The sequence below is a fragment of the Dryas octopetala genome, chromosome 2 (assembly GCF_963921425.1).
Source record: "Dryas octopetala chromosome 2, drDryOcto1.1, whole genome shotgun sequence".
Taxonomy (NCBI): Eukaryota; Viridiplantae; Streptophyta; class Magnoliopsida; order Rosales; family Rosaceae; genus Dryas; species Dryas octopetala.
This window is the reverse complement of record NC_141367.1, coordinates 6,820,532-6,842,685: the sequence shown is the minus strand read 5'-3', so window position 1 is coordinate 6,842,685 and position 22,154 is coordinate 6,820,532. Positions and strand designations below refer to the sequence as shown.

The window sequence follows — 22,154 nt, the reverse complement described above, 5'->3', positions numbered from 1 at the left end:
TATCGCCTAGCATAAATTCCGAAAACATAAAAAAGAGATAAGAAACACTACTATAAAAAACGTAATACACAACGGATAAAATCCGTTGTGTAAGTTACCAAAATACCGTCGTCTAATCGACCGACGTCTATTGGGGTACCAATAGACAACGGGTAATATCCGTTGTCTTGTAAACATTAACACAATGGTTTTAATTTAAAACCGTTGTATATACACCCTCAAAAACTAATGATTTAGGAGATACCGTTGTTGTGTACTTATCTAGACATCGATTTTTATTTAAAGACCGTTGTGTACTAATAGGAGAGACAACGGTTTCTATACCCTAAAGCATGTATTTTACAACTGTTTTAAGTATAACCACGAGGTGAAATAGCCATGAAGACAACGGTTTATTGATAATAACCGTTGTTTAGGTTATTGAAAATAGGTGTACTGCCATGTCTATAGGTCTTTCATACTACGGTTATGAGAAGAAACCGTTGTCTTAATTCATTAAGAACATCGGATTTTAGACATATAACCGTTGTGTGAGATACTCATTTCAAGTTTGTTTTGATGTATATACGTGTTTGATACATCAGTTTTGGATTGAAAACTGTTGCAAGAAGGCACATCATACAACGGTTTTGTAAAGTTTGTGTGGTATGCTTATAGATTAGACAATGGTTTCTGACATTGAACCATTGTATGTTAAAGGTTAAGACCACGTTTTGGAACAATAAATTGTTGTATTATGTGCATGTTTACATCTGTTTTTAGAAGCTCTCAATTGTCTTTGATATATTACCACAATGCAATTATGAACATGTACAACCTAAGATGAGTTTTTTTGGTAACATCTAGATAAAAAGTAATCAATAATATTATCAATCTTTTCAATTTACAAAGTCATAATGTATCAAAGAAATACATGTATATTATTCCTCCCTCACAAGATAAAATGTCTTGTTGCCCCTAATGACCAAGTCAATATATATACAACATAGATAAAGTAAAAACATAAGAAACCATTGCTGCCCCCAAAAACCTTCCATGAAGATAATAAGAGAAAAATAGACCGAGAGAGCAAGAGACTACTCATTGTGCCTTTGGTGCAGATGGGCCGACAACCAAAGCATTTTGAGCTCCTTCCGTCTTTGAATCCCTACAGAAAAATGGGCAAATGGACTTATATATTAATTAAAGAAAAATCAAAGTCTGTGAAAATAAGACACATCATTGAAAATTTCATTATAAAATAAATCATATGTCACTTAGGAGATGTTGAAACTCATGGCTGCATGAATATGAGTCATTTAAATTTAAATTGACAAGGATAAAGATTTAGCAGCTTATCTTGATATAAGCCTTGTAGTAATCTTTAATGGTTGGGTGAACACAAATATAAGCCTTGTAGTAATCTTTAAGTTCCAACACAAGGACCTTCAGAGCCTAGAAGCCTTTAGTTCCAACACAAGGACCTTCTCTAATCTACTTTCCACTATATATTCATAAAAAATTAAATATGGCAAACTGAAGTAAAGGCATTGTTTAGTCCAACCAGATTGTCAAATTTACTAAAAGGAACAAACCTCTGTTTCTTATCAAGTCTGCAGTACTGACACCATTTCCATCAATCGAAAATATGGCATGTGTTCCTGCAAGGACAAGAAACACAAAGTTGAATAGTACGAGTTGACAGCTACATGTGTTAACTCAAAGTCTCAGAGAGGAATGATTCATTATGCAAGTTCTTCCTAGAAATCTAACCAGGTCCAAGACTATTTCATTTAATAACATAATACTACTGATCAATTATTTATTAGGAGAGGTAAAACCAAGAAAACAGAAGGAAACAAGGCCAAATATTTTCTGCCAAGAATTATGTTATAGAAGAGGAACAACATACTTGCAATTTGCTATTGTCAATGTTTTGAATGCAGGTCCAGGCAAATAAAAATGAATACTAGCCTACCAAGGTTCTTTAACTTGAGAGACAAAATACTATAAACTTGCAAGTGCCAAAGCAACATAAGCATATGCGCCTTACCTGGTTGAAACAGAGCCCCAAGCCCCTGCTATAAAAGTTAGCATATTTAACCATAAACATGCCACAGTCAAACCTGTTATCAACAATTAATTGAAGACATTTTAATTGAGGTACATATTTCACATATACATATGAGTAAGTTTCTTATCATTGATTTTTAAATCATATCCCAAAAGTCAAGTACTTGAGCTAGCTAAATCAAAACAAGTGCTTGAGCTAGCTAAATCAACACATGTTATATCAATTCACATTATCCCTCCATATTAGCATATCTAGATATTGTGCAGGAAATCAAAACCAAACAAACGAACTGTGTTGGCCCATATCTACTTTATATTTAATTAACTAATAGAATATTTTTTCCAATTTGGCCAAGCTTCAATTTCATACACAAGATTCACTAACTGATAAAATATATATATATAAAATATATTTGGAAGACATTCAAATGACTAATGTACTTTCCAAGGTAGATAAAACAACCCATTATTTTTCCCCACAAAAAAACTGCATTGAAAAGTCAGATTCGACAAGGCAGCATCCAAACAAGGGACAATATATAGGTCACCCCAGGGTGCACCTCTATATTCACCCCAAGACATTATAGGACATACTATTAGAGTAAAGCTAGAGAAAAATACAGTAAAGAGAAAACACAGCTACTCCTTGTTTTTCATTAATCCATCCAATTGTCATAATCTGTCAAGTAATAAAATAAGTTTTAGAGTACAAGTATTTTTTTCTTAATAATCATCACTGTATTTGGAAGGGCATATGATGCAGGACAATCAGAGACAGAAAGAGCTAAGCATTCTGTAACAGATTGCAACATAAATGCAGGACAAATCAACTCCAAGAATGTTTGTAAAAACTTAGCAGTAACTAGGGATGTTTTAATCAGGATAGAAGCATGATAGTGAACCATATGATGAATTGTAAAACATTTCCACCTCCGCAAATAGATCTATTTAACAGGATTTATAGTGTATTGATACAAATCTTAAAGGTTGCAAAATTAATATACAACTGGAAAGAACATGCGTGTGTGTGTATGTGTGTGTTGGTGTGTAGTAGAAGCAAGGAAAAGATATATACCGCCCACTTATCCACCAAACGTAAACCTGGGGCAGTTTTTCTTGTCTTTAAAATACATTCAGGGCTTGCAAGATCTGCCATTGCCTGCAGGCAACACAAATAATGAAAGCTCTCCCTTTACACATCCAGCAAACATATTATAATAATACATATTTAATAGGCATAGCATGACTCAAGTTATTAATCTCTCCTCTTAATTATTTTACAGCTTTGCATAGTTTCAGAGAATCAGAGAGAGAGAGAGTGAGAGCACATATATAGTTTCTACTCAATCAATACACAACCAAACACAACAGACATGCTTAGCATAGCAGATAATGGAATTTATTACCACGCAAGAAATATTAATTGTGTCTTATTCAGGGAATCATTAATTTGGTGGATTGACTCCCCCTACTTGGGTTTTCAAATTTACGTCACTGATATTAGATAAAATTAAGAGCATGGCATGAAGCGTTGTCACCCATGTTCAGAAAGTTGTGCATTTGAAACAAGTTCAATGAAAATTAAAGACAATTACAATACAGAACTTGTTTCTGTTAGCATTTAATCCTATAGTACAAGTACAATACAACATAAAATCCGGATGTTAAGGTAGGACAGGAAGCTCCACCTTGTCAAAGGAAAAGAAACTCACCCACCCCTACTCCACATTATAGAACTTCAAAGGAATGCTCCCACATTGCCTCTCGAGAGCTTCAAGGTCTGCTTTTGAGGGTGGATGGCCACAAAAAGAGAAGTTTACATAAAAATGACACTCTGATCAATTAATAAAACAAAGAATCTGATTTAGTATGTAGTTAGACGGAAGAAAAATTTGTATGGATGCTAGGCTCCAACTCAAAATAAACTACCAATACATATAAGCAAAACCTTGGCTAAAGAATTGTCTCCATACTTATAAGCATGAGGTTGTGAATTCTCAAATTTAAGATCTCCAAATAATGATTGCAAAATGAGTGACTAAAGAAAAAAAAAAGTTAAGAGAATTGATGTCTTCTGCTGCACAAAAAGATTTATTAACAATTATTTCTCCAAAAAGAAACTCCATCACAGCAATACATAGTGTTTGGTGCCTCACTAAATTGCAACTTAACATGTTTTTCTAGTTAAAAAGGAAAAATTATGTTAATTACTAACAAAATAAGATTTTGAAATAATTAAAGACTAAACCCCAAATAATAGACTATCAACATTGACAATTATAAAAAATGGGGGACTCTTAATCTATACACTATTCTTAGCAAAAAAATAAAAAATTATACAATATATATTACCAAATCATAATGATCAGTCTCTGTACATATTGTAAATTAACCTCTTGGTTTTCATCTTACACGAAATGTCTCTAGGCCCTTACATGCAATGCAGGTACAGTTACATTAATGGTCATCTTTATAATGATTCATTGCATAACTAAAATGAGAACAATATATGTTGATGAGAAAAGAAAATTAAAAGATTTTTCTTTGATGTATTCTAAACAAGGCATCTTTGTTTATTTGTCCCCCGAAATATGGATTATACGGCAGTTTCCAAACTTGGTTTTATTTTTAAATTGAAAAATATTTTTATTGAAAAAAAAAATTAAAAAGAGTTACAATCAGATTAAAGTTGTTGTTTAATCTATACAGGAGCTTTCCACACCCTCATAGTCTTTGGATTATTGACAGAGTAGGCATATCTTATGACAATGAGGATTGATATCTAAAAGAAAAAAATCAATCGATCACAGCAAATCAAGAATAAAATCAATTCAAGTAAATTGTGGCAGCAGTTTCTTCCAACTCAATGGTAATCTTCTCAATCTTCAATCTCAACAAATGAATTGGTGATAGTGACAAAAAGTATTGTTCACAAATCTCAATCAAATCTAAACACATTAAATTTATAAGAACATCTAGCAGCAGAAGGAAACAAAAAGAACCATCGTTTGAATTAGGACCTGGGATTCTTGTATTCAGTTCAAGCTTTAGCCAAAGCCTCTGCAAATGCAAATTGACTGCCTGCAGCCCTATTAGGAACCCTTTTGGAATCTAATCCAAGAAATACTCCATAGTGATAAATCCCACAAGTCACAATGAATGTCATAGACCCAAACCCCATTAGACTGATAAATCCCCTCAACCCTCACTCATTAAACAAGTTAATTTCCAGACTTGATCCTAAAAGAGTACCTCATATCTCATATCCAAAACTTGTCATAACAACATTCAGCTCCCACAAAATTTCTACTTTATATTAATTTTTCATAAATGAATTACTTTTTGCTTTGCATTAATTTTACAGTAGCCAATTAATTTTTACTTTACACTAATTTTTCAACAGCCACACAAAACTTAAAAACCTCAAACAAGCATAAAATATAATAATCCATCAATCCCACAACAACCATAGATTGCACAAACACAAAAACTGAAATTTATGTATTCAGAAATTAAGATAAATCATCCACCCATTAAAATTCCAGATACCCATTTGTCCAATCAAAGAGTTAAACTGGCTACCTCAAACCCCAAACAATGTAGCAGAGTTAAGCCTCTCTAAAATCTACAGCACACAATTTTCCCCAAAACCCACTAACCCTAAAATCAAAGAATGGGCTTACCCATGGACGTGGCAGTAAGAGAGAGAGAGAGAGAGAGAGAGAGAGAGAGAGAGAGAGAGAGAGATTAGAGGAAGATTGATAATAGACTTACCTATGAACACGAGCAGATTAGAGAAAGATGCTCGATTGGTGGCGGTTGGCGGCAGATTGGAGGAAGACGACATCAGTCCAAGCTTTTTCTCTTCCTGTTTGTCTCCAGACCGATTGATTTGCGAGCGAAAAGGCTCGGAGAGAGAAAGATCGCGTACAAACGCAGCCGGAGAGATTGAAAGAGAGCGAGAGAGAGAGAGAGAGAGCGACATAGAGAGGGAAGGAGAAGGAATGTTCTGTCTTGGAAGAAGAACCTGCAGAAATCGCAGCTAGGGCTTCACGAAGGGGAGGAGATACACCTCAGAGGAAATAAATGGATAGACTGAGAAGTGAGAACGAGAGACAGAGAAACGGAGGAATTAGTGAGACTCTGAGAGGGATCTGGCTGGGAGCTTGGGATCGAGGGACTTTTGTCTAAGTTAGAGGGTTGGGAAGATGGAGATCGAATAATTTGGGTTAAAGAGCAAGGAAGAAGGAGATGGAGAAGTCAGAGGGGCTTTGACCAAAATGGGAGTTAAGGTGCGATAACTTTTTTCATTAATGCTAGCGTGTTTTACCAAAATACAAAGACCCGCAAAATTGCCAAATTTTTTTTAACTCAACCAACACAACGGTTTTGCCTAAAACTATTGTGTTTAATAAATTAGGAAAATCATAAGAACAAAAACCATGGCATATTATCACTTCATATAACGGTTTACAAAAAAACGTTGTGTGGTAAATTAAGATAACGGACAAAATAAAAATCGTTGTCTATTGACCGATGTCTATTTACTATTTTGTAGTAGTGAAAATTTCAATCACTTTACTTGAATGATCCCATGGTTACAAAATTTTTACAATTCCAAACTGAATTCTTAGTTACAACATGCATGAGAGAAACGAAGAAACAAAGGGGAAAAAAAATGAAGTAAATATGAAACAGAGTACTGAAAATGAAAGCATCACACATTAATTTGAAGAAGAGGTTGGTTGAAGTCAATAGGCAGCTAATTGGCGAGAAGCTGCCAACCTCTTGTATATCTCCAAAACCAATCTGCTGTCAACTTCCTGACCGCCCGAAGAAGCTATGGACATCTGATCTTGTGCTTTTGCCACCTTCTTCCCTGTAAACCTTCCAACACTGCCAACGTTACCCGCCACCCGAATCATCATGTCAACATAAGCTTCATGGAACTTTGTCAAAAGCTTTATTGGGGTAAGAAATCTCAGCTTCAGCTTTCTCATGGTTCTAATCTTCCAGAACCGTGGAGGACTAGTCCCATTAGGCCCTCCTCCAAGCCTTGTGACCCTCAGCTTCTTCTTGTTGTCAACACTCAGCCTTTGGTACTTTCTCCTCCTCCAGTACCTCTTCAAGTTGTTGTAGTATGTGCTCGGAACAATCTCCATATTAATTAGTCTCTAGTCTGCGAAGAAAGAAGGATGCTTGTGAAGAAGGATGCCTTTGAAATAATAGCTTGAAAGAGAGGATGAGTTTGAGAGAGGTGGTGTGAAGAGAGGAAGTAAAGGGGTTTATATAGGAGAAGAATTGGGTTTGAAGTCAAAATGTCGAAATGGGTGTGGCATCATGAAGGGGCTTGGTCTTGGAGTTACTTCCGGGAATGAGAATCAGTGAGTTTTTTGTTGTGTATTTGGTCAATATTATCTGTCTGACCAGGCAAAGGCTAATCTTCCAATAATTGAATAATTAATATGTTTGATCAGGTATTCTTATATTTTAATTGATTCATAAATCCAATCAATGGTATAATTATAATACTATAATGCTAATCTTTTATTCCTATGCTTGAATTGATTAGTAAATCCAATTTTTACAATGGTGTAATGCTCCAATTCTGACTTGAATAAGACTCTTCTGTACATACAAACAAATAGTGGTGACCCAAAATAATTTTTGTGCTAGGGTAACAACTAACAATGAATCTCTAAATGTACTTTATACTCTACATAAAAGTGTAGATGGGCCATCTCTATTTTGTATTTTTCCTTTTTCCTTTTCTATTTCCCCAAGGAAATGTGCCAATGTAAAATCTAAATGAAAACTTGATTTTCAATCACCTATGACTCTCCTTGAAGTGTGGCTTTATGGCCAGCTTTGATAGGCTCCCCTAAGATTATTTATTATCACATTATGAATTATCTTAATTTATATACCAAAGTATAATTCCTATGGTATTAATGATTTTTCCTAATGTCTTAGGTGAATACTTGTAAAAATGGAGCTCTTGTAATAGTTAATACTTGTGAGAGTTAAGCTGTTAGTTACAAATATATATATATTTTTTTTGAATTGGGGGTGGAGAATCGAACTTAGGTGTGGGTAATTCTTCGGCTCTTCCAACTAGACTACCCAACAACCGCATTACAAATTTTCATTTGAAAATCATTATTCGCACAATCATCAATTAAGTCTTTAGACTCTTTACAATAAAATTAGTTTGACTTTTACCGAAAAATAAAATAAAATTAGTTTGACATATCATTTTCAATAAATAGCATAATTAAATTTAGAGCAAATTATACGTAGATAGCTCAGGTTACACCGTTTTTCATTTGGGTACCTCTATAAAAAAAAGTTGCATAGACGTATCTCAACTACCATTTTTTGACACTTAGGTACCTCCGTCAACTTTTTCGTTTGTTAGGCCGTTAATTGCCTACGTGGCACAATGACGTGGCTTAAAAAAATGTCACATGGACAAAAAAATAATAAAAAATGAAATAATTATTAAAAAAAACGAAAAAAAAAAAAAACAAAGAAAAAAAAAAAAAACCCAGCCACCCTTCCCTCCTTACCTCCCTCTGAGACCCCAACCCAGCCACAACCCCCTCCCTCCCTCCCGCCGACCCAACTTACCCCGTCGTCGACCTACCCCACCGACCGCCCCTCTCCTCTCTATGCCCCACTCTCTCTATCTCTCTCCCTGCCGCTCAATTTCTCTCTCTGACTCACTATCTCTCTCCCCGAAACCCCAGGTCCCCAGCGCAAACCCAGCCCTGACCGCCGCCCTCCCCCTGCGTCCCTCCGAACCCAGCCCAACCCCAGCCCCTCACTCTCTCTCCCCGCTCTTCTCATCTCTCTCTCTGCCGACCCTTTGCTTGCCTGATTCCGGCCAAATTTCAGCGCCAATCACCTCGATTTTAGGTGGGTTGTTCTGGTCTACTTATAGGCTTTCATGTCCCTATGAGTTGGTTGATTTTATTTGGAGTATTTAAAACTTGAACTTTAGGGATTTGGAACCCAATTCGGGTTCTCTTGGGAATTCAAATTTAAGGGGAATTCTGAGGTACTTTTGGACAATTCACACCCCTAGGAACATTTAATTGATTATTAGAATTAGAAATTTGATGAAATTTGGAGTTTTGGTGACGTGTAGACTCGACACTACCACTTTGGGCGGTGATGGTGGTGGTTCTGACCACCCAGCAGTAAAATTCTTTAAATATTATGAAAGGAAGTTTATAATTAGTTGAATTTTGAGTTTAGAAGGGTTGAAGTTGCTGGGAAGTGATAAAACCCCAAATTCTCCAGTAATTGGATACTTTCGGATGTCAAATTAGCTAGCTTCGAACGAATTTCCGATAGAGTTGGACTCCACCTAGAATATGTTGGAAATTATGGAGGATGGTTGGGTGAATTGGTGATGGTTTGAGCTGAGAAGGATTTAATTTGGGTTTATCGTTAAAATATAGAAAAATATTGAGCGGAAACGTCTAGGTTTCACACACGCACTTTAAATGTCGTTTAGCCGAGACTTACATTATGTTTTATTGTTTTATCTTATAAGCGAGACGACTGTGGCACGTGACGATCCGGAGGAGGATCAAAACTAAGATTCTCACTGTGAGTGGACCTTGATTTTAATTGATCTATGTTTTCTATGTGGTTTTCAATCTCATTGATTTAAGTTGAATCTTCCTTGAGTTTTAAATCTGAAGTTTTCTCAAATAATCATTAATGTTAGTTTGATCACCCTTATTTTGGATTTTATAAATTATGCCATCAAGAAATATTTCAACATGCTTTTATACGTGAATTCATATTGAAAGTACCTTGATTTGAAATGGCGTGCTTTAATTTCGACTTGGTTTATAGAAAGATTGATTATATCTCCTATTTTTATCTCAATGATTACTTATACTTGGTTGTGGGATGTTGTGCTTTGAGAAAATGCATATTTTGATGAATTTGCATTTGTGAAGGAGAGTTTTGGAAGAAGAATGAAAGAATTTGGGATTTGGTTTAGGCTTATTTGCACATTTACCCATGACTTATAGGTTTTTTCTCACTTTGCCCCCTAATTTTTATTTTTGTCAAATAACCACCTGAACTTTAAGTCCATGTCCCACATAACCCTATTTCGTCCACTCCGTCTTGACCTCCGTCAAAAAGGATGATGTGGCGTGGGTAATATCGTCATTTCAGCCCTCTGAGTGCCACATGAGTGTCATTTCTGTATTTTGTGGGCCCCAAATGGCCACGTTGGCAATGACTCACATTTTCCCCCTTTATTTCTTCCTTTCCCCTTAAAAAAAATAAATCTTTGGTTTGGATTGTGCGATGGTGGGTTTGAGGTGAGGCTAGGGGAGGGGCGGGGGAGGGGGTGTGGGACGATGGGAGGTACTGGGTGAAGGCGGGCGAGGGGGAGGGGTTGGGCCGAGCTGGGGCTGGTCGAGGAGGAGCTAGGCCGAGCTTGGGCTAGGCTGTGTGGGGCGAATCGGGGCAAAGCGAGGGCGGGGCTGGGCTGGTTGCATGCGACGGATCAGGGCAAGGTAAGGCTGTGCAGGGCGGGGGAGGGGTTGGGTGGGGCTGGGCCAAGATGGGGCAGGGCGGGGCGGGTCTGGGGCTGGGTGGTACGGGTCTTGGCTGGGCAGGGAGGAGTTGGGGCTGGGTGGGGGAGAGAGAGAGAGAGAGATAGAGAGGGAAAAAGAATGGAGGAGGTGGTCGGCATGTGCAGTGGGTGGAGAGGGTGGGGTGGCCGGAATGGGCAGAGTGTGGGAAGGGTGGGATGGCCGGCATGCGCAATGGGTGGGGAGAGAGTGGGGAAAAAGGGGTTTGGTCTTATTTTTAAAAATTTAATTTAATTTTAAAAATTTAATTTTAATTTAAAGTTTAATTATTTTGTTAATTTAAATATTGTTTTAAATATATTTTACTGGTGAAATGACAAAATTACCCTTCCACGTCAGCATTTCTAACGGTGGTGTTGACGGAGTAGACAGAATCGGGCAATGTGGAAAACGACATAAAAGTTCAGGGGATTATATGAGATAAATAAATGTGAGGGGGCAAAGTGAGAAAAAACCTAAAAATTAGGGGGCAAATGTGCAAATAAGCCTTTGGTTTAAATGTGTTGCGAGTTGCTTTTGGTTTTCAAACCACCCACTTCGTTAACCTCCCAGATTATCAGATTGGATAAGTCTTTGGGACCCATCTCGGTACACATATAGGCTTTGGGCCGTGTGTCGGGATGCCTCCCCTTTGGGGGCCACTCTGAGTGCACGTATAACCAAATGAACCTGTTTGGGAAGTGGCTAGATCATGAGCCTGCTCGGGAAGTGGCTACATTACGAGCCTGTTCGTGTTTCGAGATTTCTCTGCACGTGATGTGGCTAGATTATTTGCCTATGGTTTCCGAGTACGAGTGTGGTGTGAGTTGTTTCATTTATCTGAGATTTTGCGAAGGTGAGTTTTTAAATTGTTGAGAAACTAGATTATTTTGTTTATTTGCTATTTTACTTAATGATTTTAATTGATATTCCTGGCTAGCATATCTTATGAAGGTTTTTGAAATCTAGAGCATACTTGGTTTATTTAAATCATTACATTGAGTGGCCTTTTGATATTTTCCAAAAGATTTTTCAAAAAGGTTTTAAAACTGGAGGATTTCAAAGTCAAATTTTTTTGAGAAAGAATGATTTTTTAAAAAAAATTAAATTTATGAAAGGTTTTAGGTTATAAAACCATTTTATGTCCACTCACTGAGTTTCTCTCACATTTTATCTCTGTCTTGTTTTTTTTCCCCCTAGGTAGTAGTGGTGGTGGAGGTCGAGCTATATATGTCGAGGCATATTTTCCACTTCCATTCCTCAGACATTGTAGGCGGCATTTCCACCTATTTATTTCTATTAGGTTTAATGTAACACTTGATGTAATAGTGGCTCTGATAACTGTACTTGGATTCTCTGACTAGATTGTATTTTGATGAGTCTGAGACCCTTTTGGTTGTGAAAGAGGTGGCTGTTGGATATTGAAGTGTTTTCTACATGTTTCATAAGTATGAGTTAATCCAATTTCAGGGGAGGTTCTGCCAAAATTTCGGTAGAATTTTCCTTGGTATTGGACCCTACATGATCACTTCAAGTTTCAGGGTGAAATCTGGGGACGATTCTGTCACCAAAAAGGCGCCTTCAATGGATTTTATTCCAAATGCAATGAGTGTTTTTTATTTGAGACATGATATTAGACTTTGATATTAATTAGGCATATGTCTTATTTTTCTTGCATTTGAATACTTTGGTTTGTGTTTTTTCTGGTTGGATAAGTTGGTTTGCTTTTTTGTTTGGTTAGATAATTTGGTTTGTCCTAAAAATTGCAGAATATTAAACTATATATTATATATATTTGTGGATTGCAACTTATTTAATTGGATTTCACGTGATTGTAGATTACTATTGTAAGACCCCGTATTTTTCAAGGAGTTATTTTAAATATTTTGCGAATTTATTTTAAGGATTTTGGGGATTTATTTGGAAATTTAAAAGGTCTGGTTTAATTTTTTAATTTTTGTTTTAAATTGGGCTTGACTCAAAAGTTGACTTTTAAATTGAATGGGCTTTTGATTTTGACTTTGGACTCGTTAGGTAGGTCTCGAACTCACGAGTTCGTAGACACGCGGCACGCGTCAATCGGAGTTACGGTTTGAAAGATACGGACATGTGAAGCGAGTGGCACACTTGTAATTTTTACGAAAGTGGTTTTTAAAACCCAAAAAGTCAGATTTCCTCTCTCTCTCCTCATTTCTGTCTTTCTCTCTCTCCCCCGCGCGTCAGTCTCTCTCTCGCCCCTCACCCTCGCCGTTCCTGCCACCGGCGCGTGGCGGCGCGTCCGGCGGCTGCAGGGCTGGGTGTTTGGCCCATGCTACTCGCCTCCCTCTTCTCTCTCTCCCAGTGGCCTCCGTTTCTCCGGCCGATCACCCACGACGAAGACACGACGCAGAACAGCTGAGCTCCTCCTCGCCGGCGATCTCGATTTTCCGGCGACGCCGCGACTTCCCACCACTTGGATCCTCTCCCTCTCGTCTCGGCGAGCCTCCCCGTACTCTTCCCTAGCTTCGACAACTTCCCACGACGGCGAATCGAAGTCCCAAGGCCGACGGCTTCTCCGGCCAGTTTCGGCCATTTCCGGCGAGAATTGGCCGTCGACCCAGGTATCGTTTTGGCTCCTCTCGATGTCTCCTTCGTGTCCATGTACTTAGTTTGACCCACTTGTGATTCGATTTTGATTTCCCTATTTTGCAGCCGCGGCCACTGTAGCTCTGCCTTGTGTGGCGGTGATTTTGGTGGTTTTTCTCGGTCGTTGTGCCTTTTCGGAAACTCCTGGAGTCTTTTCAAGGTCCGTCGTTGTTTTGGTGTGGATTTGTGTGTTGTTTGGGGTGGGGCAGCCACCGTGTGTGGTGGCGGCCGCCCGTTTCGGTCGTTCAGTGGCCCAATTGTGTTTCTGAATTGTATTTATTGATTGTCTGGTCTTAACAGGTACACGGGCTCGGGAAATCTCATTCCCGATGCCGTTATGCTGCCGGAATTGAGATCCGAGCAAAGGAACCAAGATGGGCATTTTTGTCATTTTACGTGGTTAAACAGTGAGTGAAATTAGATAGTCTATTTCGTTGCTTTGGGTGCTTGTGTGCTTGTGTGTATTTGATTGCTAGGACTTGATTTGACTAGGACTTGGTAAGTCTAGGCTTGAATCTTGAGGATGGAATTGGTGAATGGATTATGCATTGAGGTTATAAGTTAGGATGTGAATGATTCGAGATTGAGGTTAATAGCTGACGTTTAGGCAATTGATTTGCCAGAATGAGGATTATTATTTATTAATGGATTTAAGATGTGAATTCGAGGATTTATGATTTATTTTGATGCATGGATGATTGGTGATGAAATTATTGTGTGATTGAATATTTATGGGTTTTATTGTGGATTATTTTCAGCATAGAAATTGAAGGATTATATTGAGGAGTATTGTTTAAGTCCTTTCACTCATACGAGCTCTAGTGAGCTTACCGGGTTATTTGTTTGAATGACCCGGTGTACCATGGATATGGTGCAGTGTGGTTAATGTTTTGCAGGTTAAGCAGGCTGAGGAGACAGTGAGGAGAAGTTGAGGCAGTGGGACCTACTATGTTTTGATTTAACTGATTTTATACAGTGATTTTTACATACATGTTTTTGGGCTCACACTCTGATTTATCAAATGTATTTATTTATTATGTTAAGTGCATGGCTCATTCTTTGAAAAGAGGTTTAAAGGACAAAGTTTCACTGTATTTCTGGGCCTTAGGATCGGGGTGTTACAAAATGGTATCAGAGCTAGACCCGGCCGGAAGTGTGTGGATTGCAAGACCCAGGGACCAAGACCCTGAGTGGGCGGCTGCGCGAGGCAGTGGCGAGCTACCAGGTGAGGAGAAGTGAGTGATCCCATACTGCCCGGGTGAGGAATGGTGATGTTACAGAAAGTTTGAGGAAATCAGTTGAGAAAGTGTTTGAGAAACCAGTTTGAGAAAATCAGTTGAGAAATCAGTTTGAGAAAATCAGTTCAGGAAATGTTTGTGAAAGCCAGTTTGAAAAAGAAAATGGTTTTCAAGTGATTTCAGAAATGTATTTTATTTGAGCCATGAAAATGTTTGAGAAAGTTTTGAGAAATGTCCCCTGCACTGCAATCGCCTCTCTGCTCCTCAGCAAGTTCAGGAAAGTTGGAAGTTGGAGACTTAGTAAGAGGTTTGAATTTAGAAAAGTTGGAAAGATGGAGTAAGATTATTAGTTAGAGACCAAAGGTTCAAGAGAATTAGTGGAGTAGTACTTCTTAGTTGGTTGAAGAGTTAGTTCGCCGAGTAAGTAGGGTTTTCGAGGTAGTAGCTAGGTAGGACTTGGCTGTTGTTTGTTTGCTAGAACTCAGCGGTTACTGTTTTGCGATCTCAAGTGGCAACGCTTCAGAAGTGGTTGAGCGACTCGCACATGAAGAGGAAAGTTCTGAAGAAGGAGAATTTAGAGTCATCGAGGATTGAGGCAAGCTACTCAAAAGAATCGAAGATCAAGTTGGATGCACTCGAAGATCTTGGAAAACGGATGCGGATGGAACACGACAAGCTCGTTACCTACAGTTCTCAAGTGAAGGTTTCGATTCGTCTTCGTATTTTACTTTTCGTTTTGCTTGTGTTATTCTCAGGTTCTTTTAACTTAAAAGAGTTTCTTTGAACTGTGATTGGTTGTTGCTTGTGATTGCTTATGTTTGTGTGAGGTTGTTATGCTTTTACTTTCCTTGGGAATTTCGAGGACGAAATTTTTTTTAAGGGGGGTAGATTGTAAGACCCCGTATTTTTCAAGGAGTTATTTTAAATATTTTGCGAATTTATTTTAAGGATTTTGGGGATTTATTTGGAAATTTAAAAGGTCTGGTTTAATTTTTTAATTTTTGTTTTAAATTGGGCTTGACTCAAAAGTTGACTTTTAAATTGAATGGGCTTTTGATTTTGACTTTGGACTCGTTAGGTAGGTCTCGAACTCACGAGTTCGTAGACACGCGGCACGCGTCAATCGGAGTTACGGTTTGAAAGATACGGACATGTGAAGCGAGTGGCACACTTGTAATTTTTACGAAAGTGGTTTTTAAAACCCAAAAAGTCAGATTTCCTCTCTCTCTCCTCATTTCTGTCTTTCTCTCTCTCCCCCGCGCGTCAGTCTCTCTCTCGCCCCTCACCCTCGCCGTTCCTGCCACCGGCGCGTGGCGGCGCGTCCGGCGGCGGCAGGGCTGGGTGTTTGGCCCATGCTACTCGCCTCCCTCTTCTCTCTCTCCCAGTGGCCTCCGTTTCTCCGGCCGATCACCCACGACGAAGACACGACGCAGAACAGCTGAGCTCCTCCTCGCCGGCGATCTCGATTTTCCGGCGACGCCGCGACTTCCCACCACTTGGATCCTCTCCCTCTCGTCTCGGCGAGCCTCCCCGTACTCTTCCCTAGCTTCGACAACTTCCCACGACGGCGAATCGAAGTCCCAAGGCCGACGGCTTCTCCGGCCAGTTTCGGCCATTTCCGGCGAGAATTGGCCGTCGACCCAGGTATCGTTTTGGCTCCTCTCGATGTCTCCTTCGTGTCCATGTACTTAGTTTGACCCACTTGTGATTCGATTTTGATTTCCCTATTTTGCAGCCGCGGCCACTGTAGCTCTGCCTTGTGTGGCGGTGATTTTGGTGGTTTTTCTCGGTCGTTGTGCCTTTTCGGAAACTCCTGGAGTCTTTTCAAGGTCCGTCGTTGTTTTGGTGTGGATTTGTGTGTTGTTTGGGGTGGGGCAGCCACCGTGTGTGGTGGCGGCCGCCCGTTTCGGTCGTTCAGTGGCCCAATTGTGTTTCTGAATTGTATTTATTGATTGTCTGGTCTTAACAGGTACACGGGCTCGGGAAATCTCATTCCCGATGCCGTTATGCTGCCGGAATTGAGATCCGAGCAAAGGAGCCAAGATGGGCATTTTTGTCATTTTACGTGGTTAAACAGTGAGTGAAATTAGATAGTCTATTTCGTTGCTTTGGGTGCTTGTGTGCTTGTGTGTATTTGATTGCTAGGACTTGATTTGACTAGGACTTGGTAAGTCTAGGCTTGAATCTTGAGGATGGAATTGGTGAATGGATTATGCATTGAGGTTATAAGTTAGGATGTGAATGATTCGAGATTGAGGTTAATAGCTGACGTTTAGGCAATTGATTTGCCAGAATGAGGATTATTATTTATTAATGGATTTAAGATGTGAATTCGAGGATTTATGATTTATTTTGATGCATGGATGATTGGTGATGAAATTATTGTGTGATTGAATATTTATGGGTTTTATTGTGGATTATTTTCAGCATAGAAATTGAAGGATTATATTGAGGAGTATTGTTTAAGTCATTTCACTCATACGAGCTCTAGTGAGCTTACCGGGTTATTTGTTTGAATGACCCGGTGTACCATGGATATGGTGCAGTGTGGTTAATGTTTTGCAGGTTAAGCAGGCTGAGGAGACAGTGAGGAGAAGTTGAGGCAGTGGGACCTACTATGTTTTGATTTAACTGATTTTATACAGTGATTTTTACATACATGTTTTTGGGCTCACACTCTGATTTATCAAATGTATTTATTTATTATGTTAAGTGCATGGCTCATTCTTTGAAAAGAGGTTTAAAGGACAAAGTTTCACTGTATTTCTGGGCCTTAGGATCGGGGTGTTACAACTATGGTTATGACTTGCTTTTGAATTTTTTTTCTAGGTGGCTCTCTATAGAAAATGTCTCAATTGGGCATGCATGAAGATATAGAAGTAGAAGAACAGGAAATGGAGGATCAAGAATTTTATGAAAAAATTAAGAATTTATTGATGGCAATACAAACAATAGTTTAAGTGCAAAAAGAGTTTATGGTTATCTTACATGATGAGCATATTGAACGTCCACTAATTCGACGATCAGTTAGTTCAAGTGGATACATATATATACACAAAGTATTGAATGAAGACCCTGAAATTTTTTGACAGGTGTATAGGATGTATCCAAAAGTGTTTCGAAAGTTATGTACTATTATAAGAGAAAACATACATTTACACGACACAAGATTTATTTGTATTGAAGAAATATTTGCAACTTTTTTACTCATTGTCGGGCAAAAATTCTTGATATTGTCTAATTCGCAAGATAGTTGCTCGATCACATTTTACTATTAACCAAAACTTCAACCGAGTTTTGAAGGCCTTGAACACAATAGCACCAAAGATGATGGCTAAACAGAACCCACAATGTCAGCTAAAATTAGGGAAAGTACCAGGTTTTATCGTTACTTTACGGTAAGTGATGAACACTCTATTATTATTATATAATATATATTATATATCTTAAGATATAGATTATTGAGTTTATTTCAGGATTCCATCGGAGTTATTGATGGCACACATATCCTAGCAACGGTAACATGACTCGATGTAAGCAGCTATCATAATCGTCACGGTAAAATATCACAAAATGTATTAGCAGCTTGTAACTTTGATCTGGAATTCATATATGTGCTTTATGGGTGGGAGGCTTCAGCCCATGATTCAAAAGTGTTAAGTCATGCTTTATCAAGGAGGAACAGACTTAAAGTGCCACAATGTATGTATTCATTTATTTATGTTTTTTTTTTTGTCTAGTTAACATTAGACCGTATATTAAATACTAATTGAATATGTATTTCATTATTAGGCAAATATTTCTTAGTCGATTGTGGATTCCCAAACCGACGCCAATTCCTAGCCCCATTTCGAGGCGTCTGATATCATCTCCAAGATTTTGTTGGAGAAGGTCACGACCATGAAAAGGCGGTTGAGTTATTCAATCTTCGTCATGCTTCATTGAGGAATGTAATCGATAGGATATTTGGTATATTTAAATCGCGTTTCACAATTTTCAAGTCAGCACCTCCATTACCATACATAACACAAAAAGAGTTAGTGTTGGCTTGTGCAGGACTACACAACTTTCTTCGAAAGGAGTGTCGTTCCGATGAATTTCCTGTTGAACAAGATGTTGAATCTTCATCATTTGGTTCATTACCAGTCAATGAAGAAGATAATTTTGAATCAATTTTTCAAACTCAAGAGCAACAACAGGAGAATGTTAATGAATGGCGAGCTGATATAGTTACTGATATGTGAAGAGATGTCGAACACAATGACAATGATGGCAATCAAGGAGATCAAATAAATGGCCTCACAACTTTGCTATGGTTTTTTTAAAATTTTATTGTTTCTATGAATGTTTACGATTACTATTTAAAATTTGACAATTTCATTTACTTGAAAATCACCTCAAAGTATCTTACACTTCACCCATAACATAGAGTTCAACTAATGCTTCACTGTCTTTGAATTGAGAAGACCAGAGTAGCCAATAAATCATGCACTTGGTCTATGACTATGGAGTACGTTGACATTGATGCTTTTAGATATCTTATTATGTCTTTCTTTAATTAATTTTTGAAAAAATAAAATAAAATTTACAAAGTCCATCAAACTCTATGAGATTCAACATAAATTCTATGAAAGTCCATAAAAGTTTATCCTCTAATTCTATAAAAAGTGTAAAAGTCTATCATTAAACTTCATGGAGTTTTATAGACTTTTTCAAAAGTCAATAAATCTATGAACTCTGTCAAAATCTATCACTTATTCATTTAGGTCATGAGACTCATAACATATTCTGGTGGTTTGGACCGCCAGAATTAAATAAAAATAAAATAAAATAAATACATGAGCTGGCGACCTAATTAGACATGATTGAGTTTGACCGCTAGCTGGACTTTTCCGAAATGGGAATTTTCCCGCTTAAGCATTCATGTCGGTTTAATCCGTCAGGAAATTTGTTCCTGAGGGTTTAATCCGCCATGTCATAGAATTTCTGACGGACTAATGGATCCGCCAGGATTATTTGAGCATTGCCGGCGGACAGAGATAATCAGCTAGTACTGTTCGCAAGAAAGACCTGTTTTGTAGTAGTGGAGGTATCTACTCTATAATAGCCTAGCCAAGTTAGTGTTTACAAATAACAGTTGTCAGTTACAATTTTCGTCTAAATCCAAAGCAACAAAATTCCAAAAAGGTAAAAATAAATATATGACGTAATCGATGATGCATTTGAAGTGACGAGGATGCTGCTATTCCATTCAGTCATCGCTCATGAACATCTCAGTAGCAACTGGCAAGATATCGTTTTAATTCTTACTCAATAACTTCCCAAATCATATCACATATACACACATTCCTTTATATTCTCTCTTCCTCACCCCTAAAACCCATTACAGCCACAGAGAAAACTCCAGCCAAACCCTAAAAACCAAAATCAGAGATATGAGATTTGAAGATGACCACCCTGATCACCATGATCACCATGAGCACATTGTGATGCTGCCATTCATGGCTCAAGGCCATCTCATCCCATTCCTAGCACTCGCAAAGCAAATCCAACAGCGCAAACCCTTCTTCACCATAACCATCGCCTCCACCCCCCTCAACATCCAATACCTCCGCTCCACCATCAACTCCTCCTCAACCCCAAACATTCGCTTGGCCGAGCTCTCCTTCTGCAGCACAGACCACGGCCTCCCCCCAAACACAGAGAACACCGAGAACCTCCCTCTCAGCAAAATAGTCCATCTCCTCACTTCATCCACAAGTCTCGAAGCTCCTTCTCGCCGCCTCATCTCCGATATCATCGAAGCCGAAGGCCGGCCTCCTATCTGCATCATCTCCGATATATTCTTCGGGTGGGCTACCAATCTCGCAAACAGCTTAGGAACAGTCAATGTTTGCTTCTCCACGGCCGGTGCTTACGGCATTGCGGCCTATGTGTCCATTTGGCTTCACCTCCCACACCGTTCTACGACTTCCGACGAGTTCACGGTTCCCGGGTTTCCGGAACGGTGTCGTTTTGAGCTGTCTGAGCTGCATCCGTTAATACGAGCTGCAGATGGTACAGATGTTTGGTCGAGGTTTTTCCAGCACCAGATTTCACTCTCTACGAAATCTTTTGGTTGGTTGTGTTATACCGTTGAGGAATTCGAGCCTTTAGGGTTGGAAATCTTGAGAAGTTACTTGAAGCTTACTGTTTGGTGCACTGGGCCTCTTCTTCCTCAAGATGCGCTCAAGAACTCATCACCCAATTCGGGTTTCAGTGTTTCGAGGCAACGAGCAGGAAAAGAACTGGGGGTGTCTGCTGAGAAATGCCTCGAATGGCTGGATTTGCACCGTTCAGATTCGGTGATTTACATATCGTTTGGTTCTCAGAACACAATCAGTGCTTGCCAATTGATGGAATTGGCAATTGGGTTGGAAGAAAGTGAGAAAGCCTTTGTTTGGGTCATAAGGCCTCCAGTTGGGTTCGACTTGAAGAGCGAGTTCAGAGCAGAGTGGCTGCCAAAAGGGTTCGAAGACCGAATGAGGGAGAGCAAACAGGGGCTGGTGGTGCACAACTGGGCACCCCAGTTGGAGATTTTGGCGCACAAGGCCACGAGGGTGTTTGTGAGTCATTGTGGGTGGAACTCAGTTATGGAGAGCTTGAGCCAGGGGGTGCCCATTATCGGCTGGCCATTGGGGGCCGAGCAGGCCTACAATTCGAAGATGCTGGTGGAGGAGATGGGTGTAGGTGTGGAGTTGACAAAGGGAGTGCAAAGTGTTATTTCTGGGAAGGAGGTGAAGAGAGTGATGGATTTGGTGCTGGATGAAAGTGGCAAAGGAGGAGAGATGAAAAAAAGAGCAGCTGAGATTAAGGACAAGATAAGGGCTTCGATTAGAGAGGATGCTGAAGAGAAGGGGTCTTCTGTTAAGGCTATGGATGATTTTGTTGCTTCTATTTTGTCAAACAGACAAACAAGAAGTACCAAGATACAATAATGACAAACAAGATCCAATGTTTTGTCAAACTAGAATATTCAATCTAATAAAGACTTCTAATCTAGTTTTGTCAAACTAGATTCAATGTTTTATGGAAATTTTTAAGAAGCTAGCATTTAAAATATCGCATGGTGAGTAATAAGCCAACAATATATGTTTTTCTAGACCTTTTACCTGTTGTGATGGGAAAATGGTAAATATAATGATATCTTAGAATATCTTTTTAATAACAAAAAAATATGTGACTCAAGTTTAAGGCTGGAGTGCGAAATACTTCTAGAATGAATATGTTTTGCGCTTTTCGTCTTCGGTCAATTTCCAAGCTATCTTACTTGACGTTATGAATTGTTTCCTGTGATATCAACGATGTTCCAAGCTGCAGATGATTCCGAAGGAATTAAATAGCTGTGGCTGAATGTCATATGGGTAAGGGGAGTGTACTACTTGAAGATCCATTTGGTAGGTCTTGGCTTGTTAAGCTTAGAACAGGTTTTAGCATTGTAATTGAGATTGGACCTCAACCAATCAATTAAAGGTATGGAAAATGAGTTTTGCAAAGGAATAGTGATGAAAAGACCTCCCCATACTTGATCCCCAAAATTTTTGAAAGACCTCTTCATACAGATTGAGCCTTCTCCCAGTTTCTGAACACATGTAAA

The 22,154-nt window shown here is 38.8% G+C and overlaps 2 protein-coding genes, 1 long non-coding RNA gene and 1 pseudogene across 3 annotated transcripts; 2 read left to right on the top strand and 2 right to left on the bottom strand.

Annotated features, from left to right (window-relative positions):
- Nucleotides 1-1,018: 1,018 nt before the first annotated feature.
- Nucleotides 1,019-3,884, bottom strand: LOC147292800 (nicotinate-nucleotide pyrophosphorylase [carboxylating], chloroplastic-like). The gene is made up of 5 exons (XM_086234285.1): nt 3,765-3,884; nt 3,128-3,211; nt 2,033-2,057; nt 1,575-1,640; nt 1,019-1,147 (listed from the first exon to the last, which is right to left on the bottom strand). Exons 2-5 carry the CDS (start codon nt 3,206-3,208, stop codon nt 1,077-1,079), a joined length of 243 nt encoding a protein of 80 aa, XP_086090411.1. The 5' UTR covers nt 3,209-3,211; nt 3,765-3,884; the 3' UTR covers nt 1,019-1,076.
- Nucleotides 3,885-6,646: 2,762 nt separating this feature from the next.
- LOC147292799 (uncharacterized) lies at nt 6,647-7,254 on the bottom strand. The gene has a single exon (XM_086233867.1). It carries the CDS (start codon nt 7,212-7,214, stop codon nt 6,804-6,806), a length of 411 nt encoding a protein of 136 aa, XP_086089993.1. The 5' UTR covers nt 7,215-7,254; the 3' UTR covers nt 6,647-6,803.
- Nucleotides 7,255-16,298: 9,044 nt separating this feature from the next.
- Nucleotides 16,299-17,282, top strand: LOC147292798 (uncharacterized). Its single transcript, XR_015120838.1, has 3 exons — nt 16,299-16,347; nt 16,488-16,594; nt 17,065-17,282. It is a non-coding gene; the product is annotated as an uncharacterized LOC147292798 (long non-coding RNA).
- A 2,651-nt stretch (nt 17,283-19,933) lies between these two features.
- Nucleotides 19,934-21,669, top strand: LOC147292797 (UDP-glycosyltransferase 92A1 pseudogene; annotated as a pseudogene).
- The last annotated feature ends 485 nt before the right edge of the window (nt 21,670-22,154 follow it).

What these genes read in the sequence shown, in the direction of transcription:
- LOC147292800 (XM_086234285.1), bottom strand. Translation starts at nt 3,208, where the DNA reads ATGGCAGATCTTGCAAGCCCTGAATGTATTTTAAAGACAAGAAAAACT. An exon ending in TGGGGCTCTGTTTCAACCAG is followed by an intron (nt 1,641 to 2,032) that starts GTAAGGCGCATA and finishes TTGTCCTTGCAG; the next exon opens with GAACACATGCCATATTTTCG. An exon ending in AGACTTGATAAGAAACAGAG is followed by an intron (nt 1,148 to 1,574) that starts GTTTGTTCCTTT and finishes ATTTTTCTGTAG; the next exon opens with GGATTCAAAGACGGAAGGAG.
- LOC147292799 (XM_086233867.1), bottom strand. Translation starts at nt 7,214, where the DNA reads ATGGAGATTGTTCCGAGCACATACTACAACAACTTGAAGAGGTACTGG.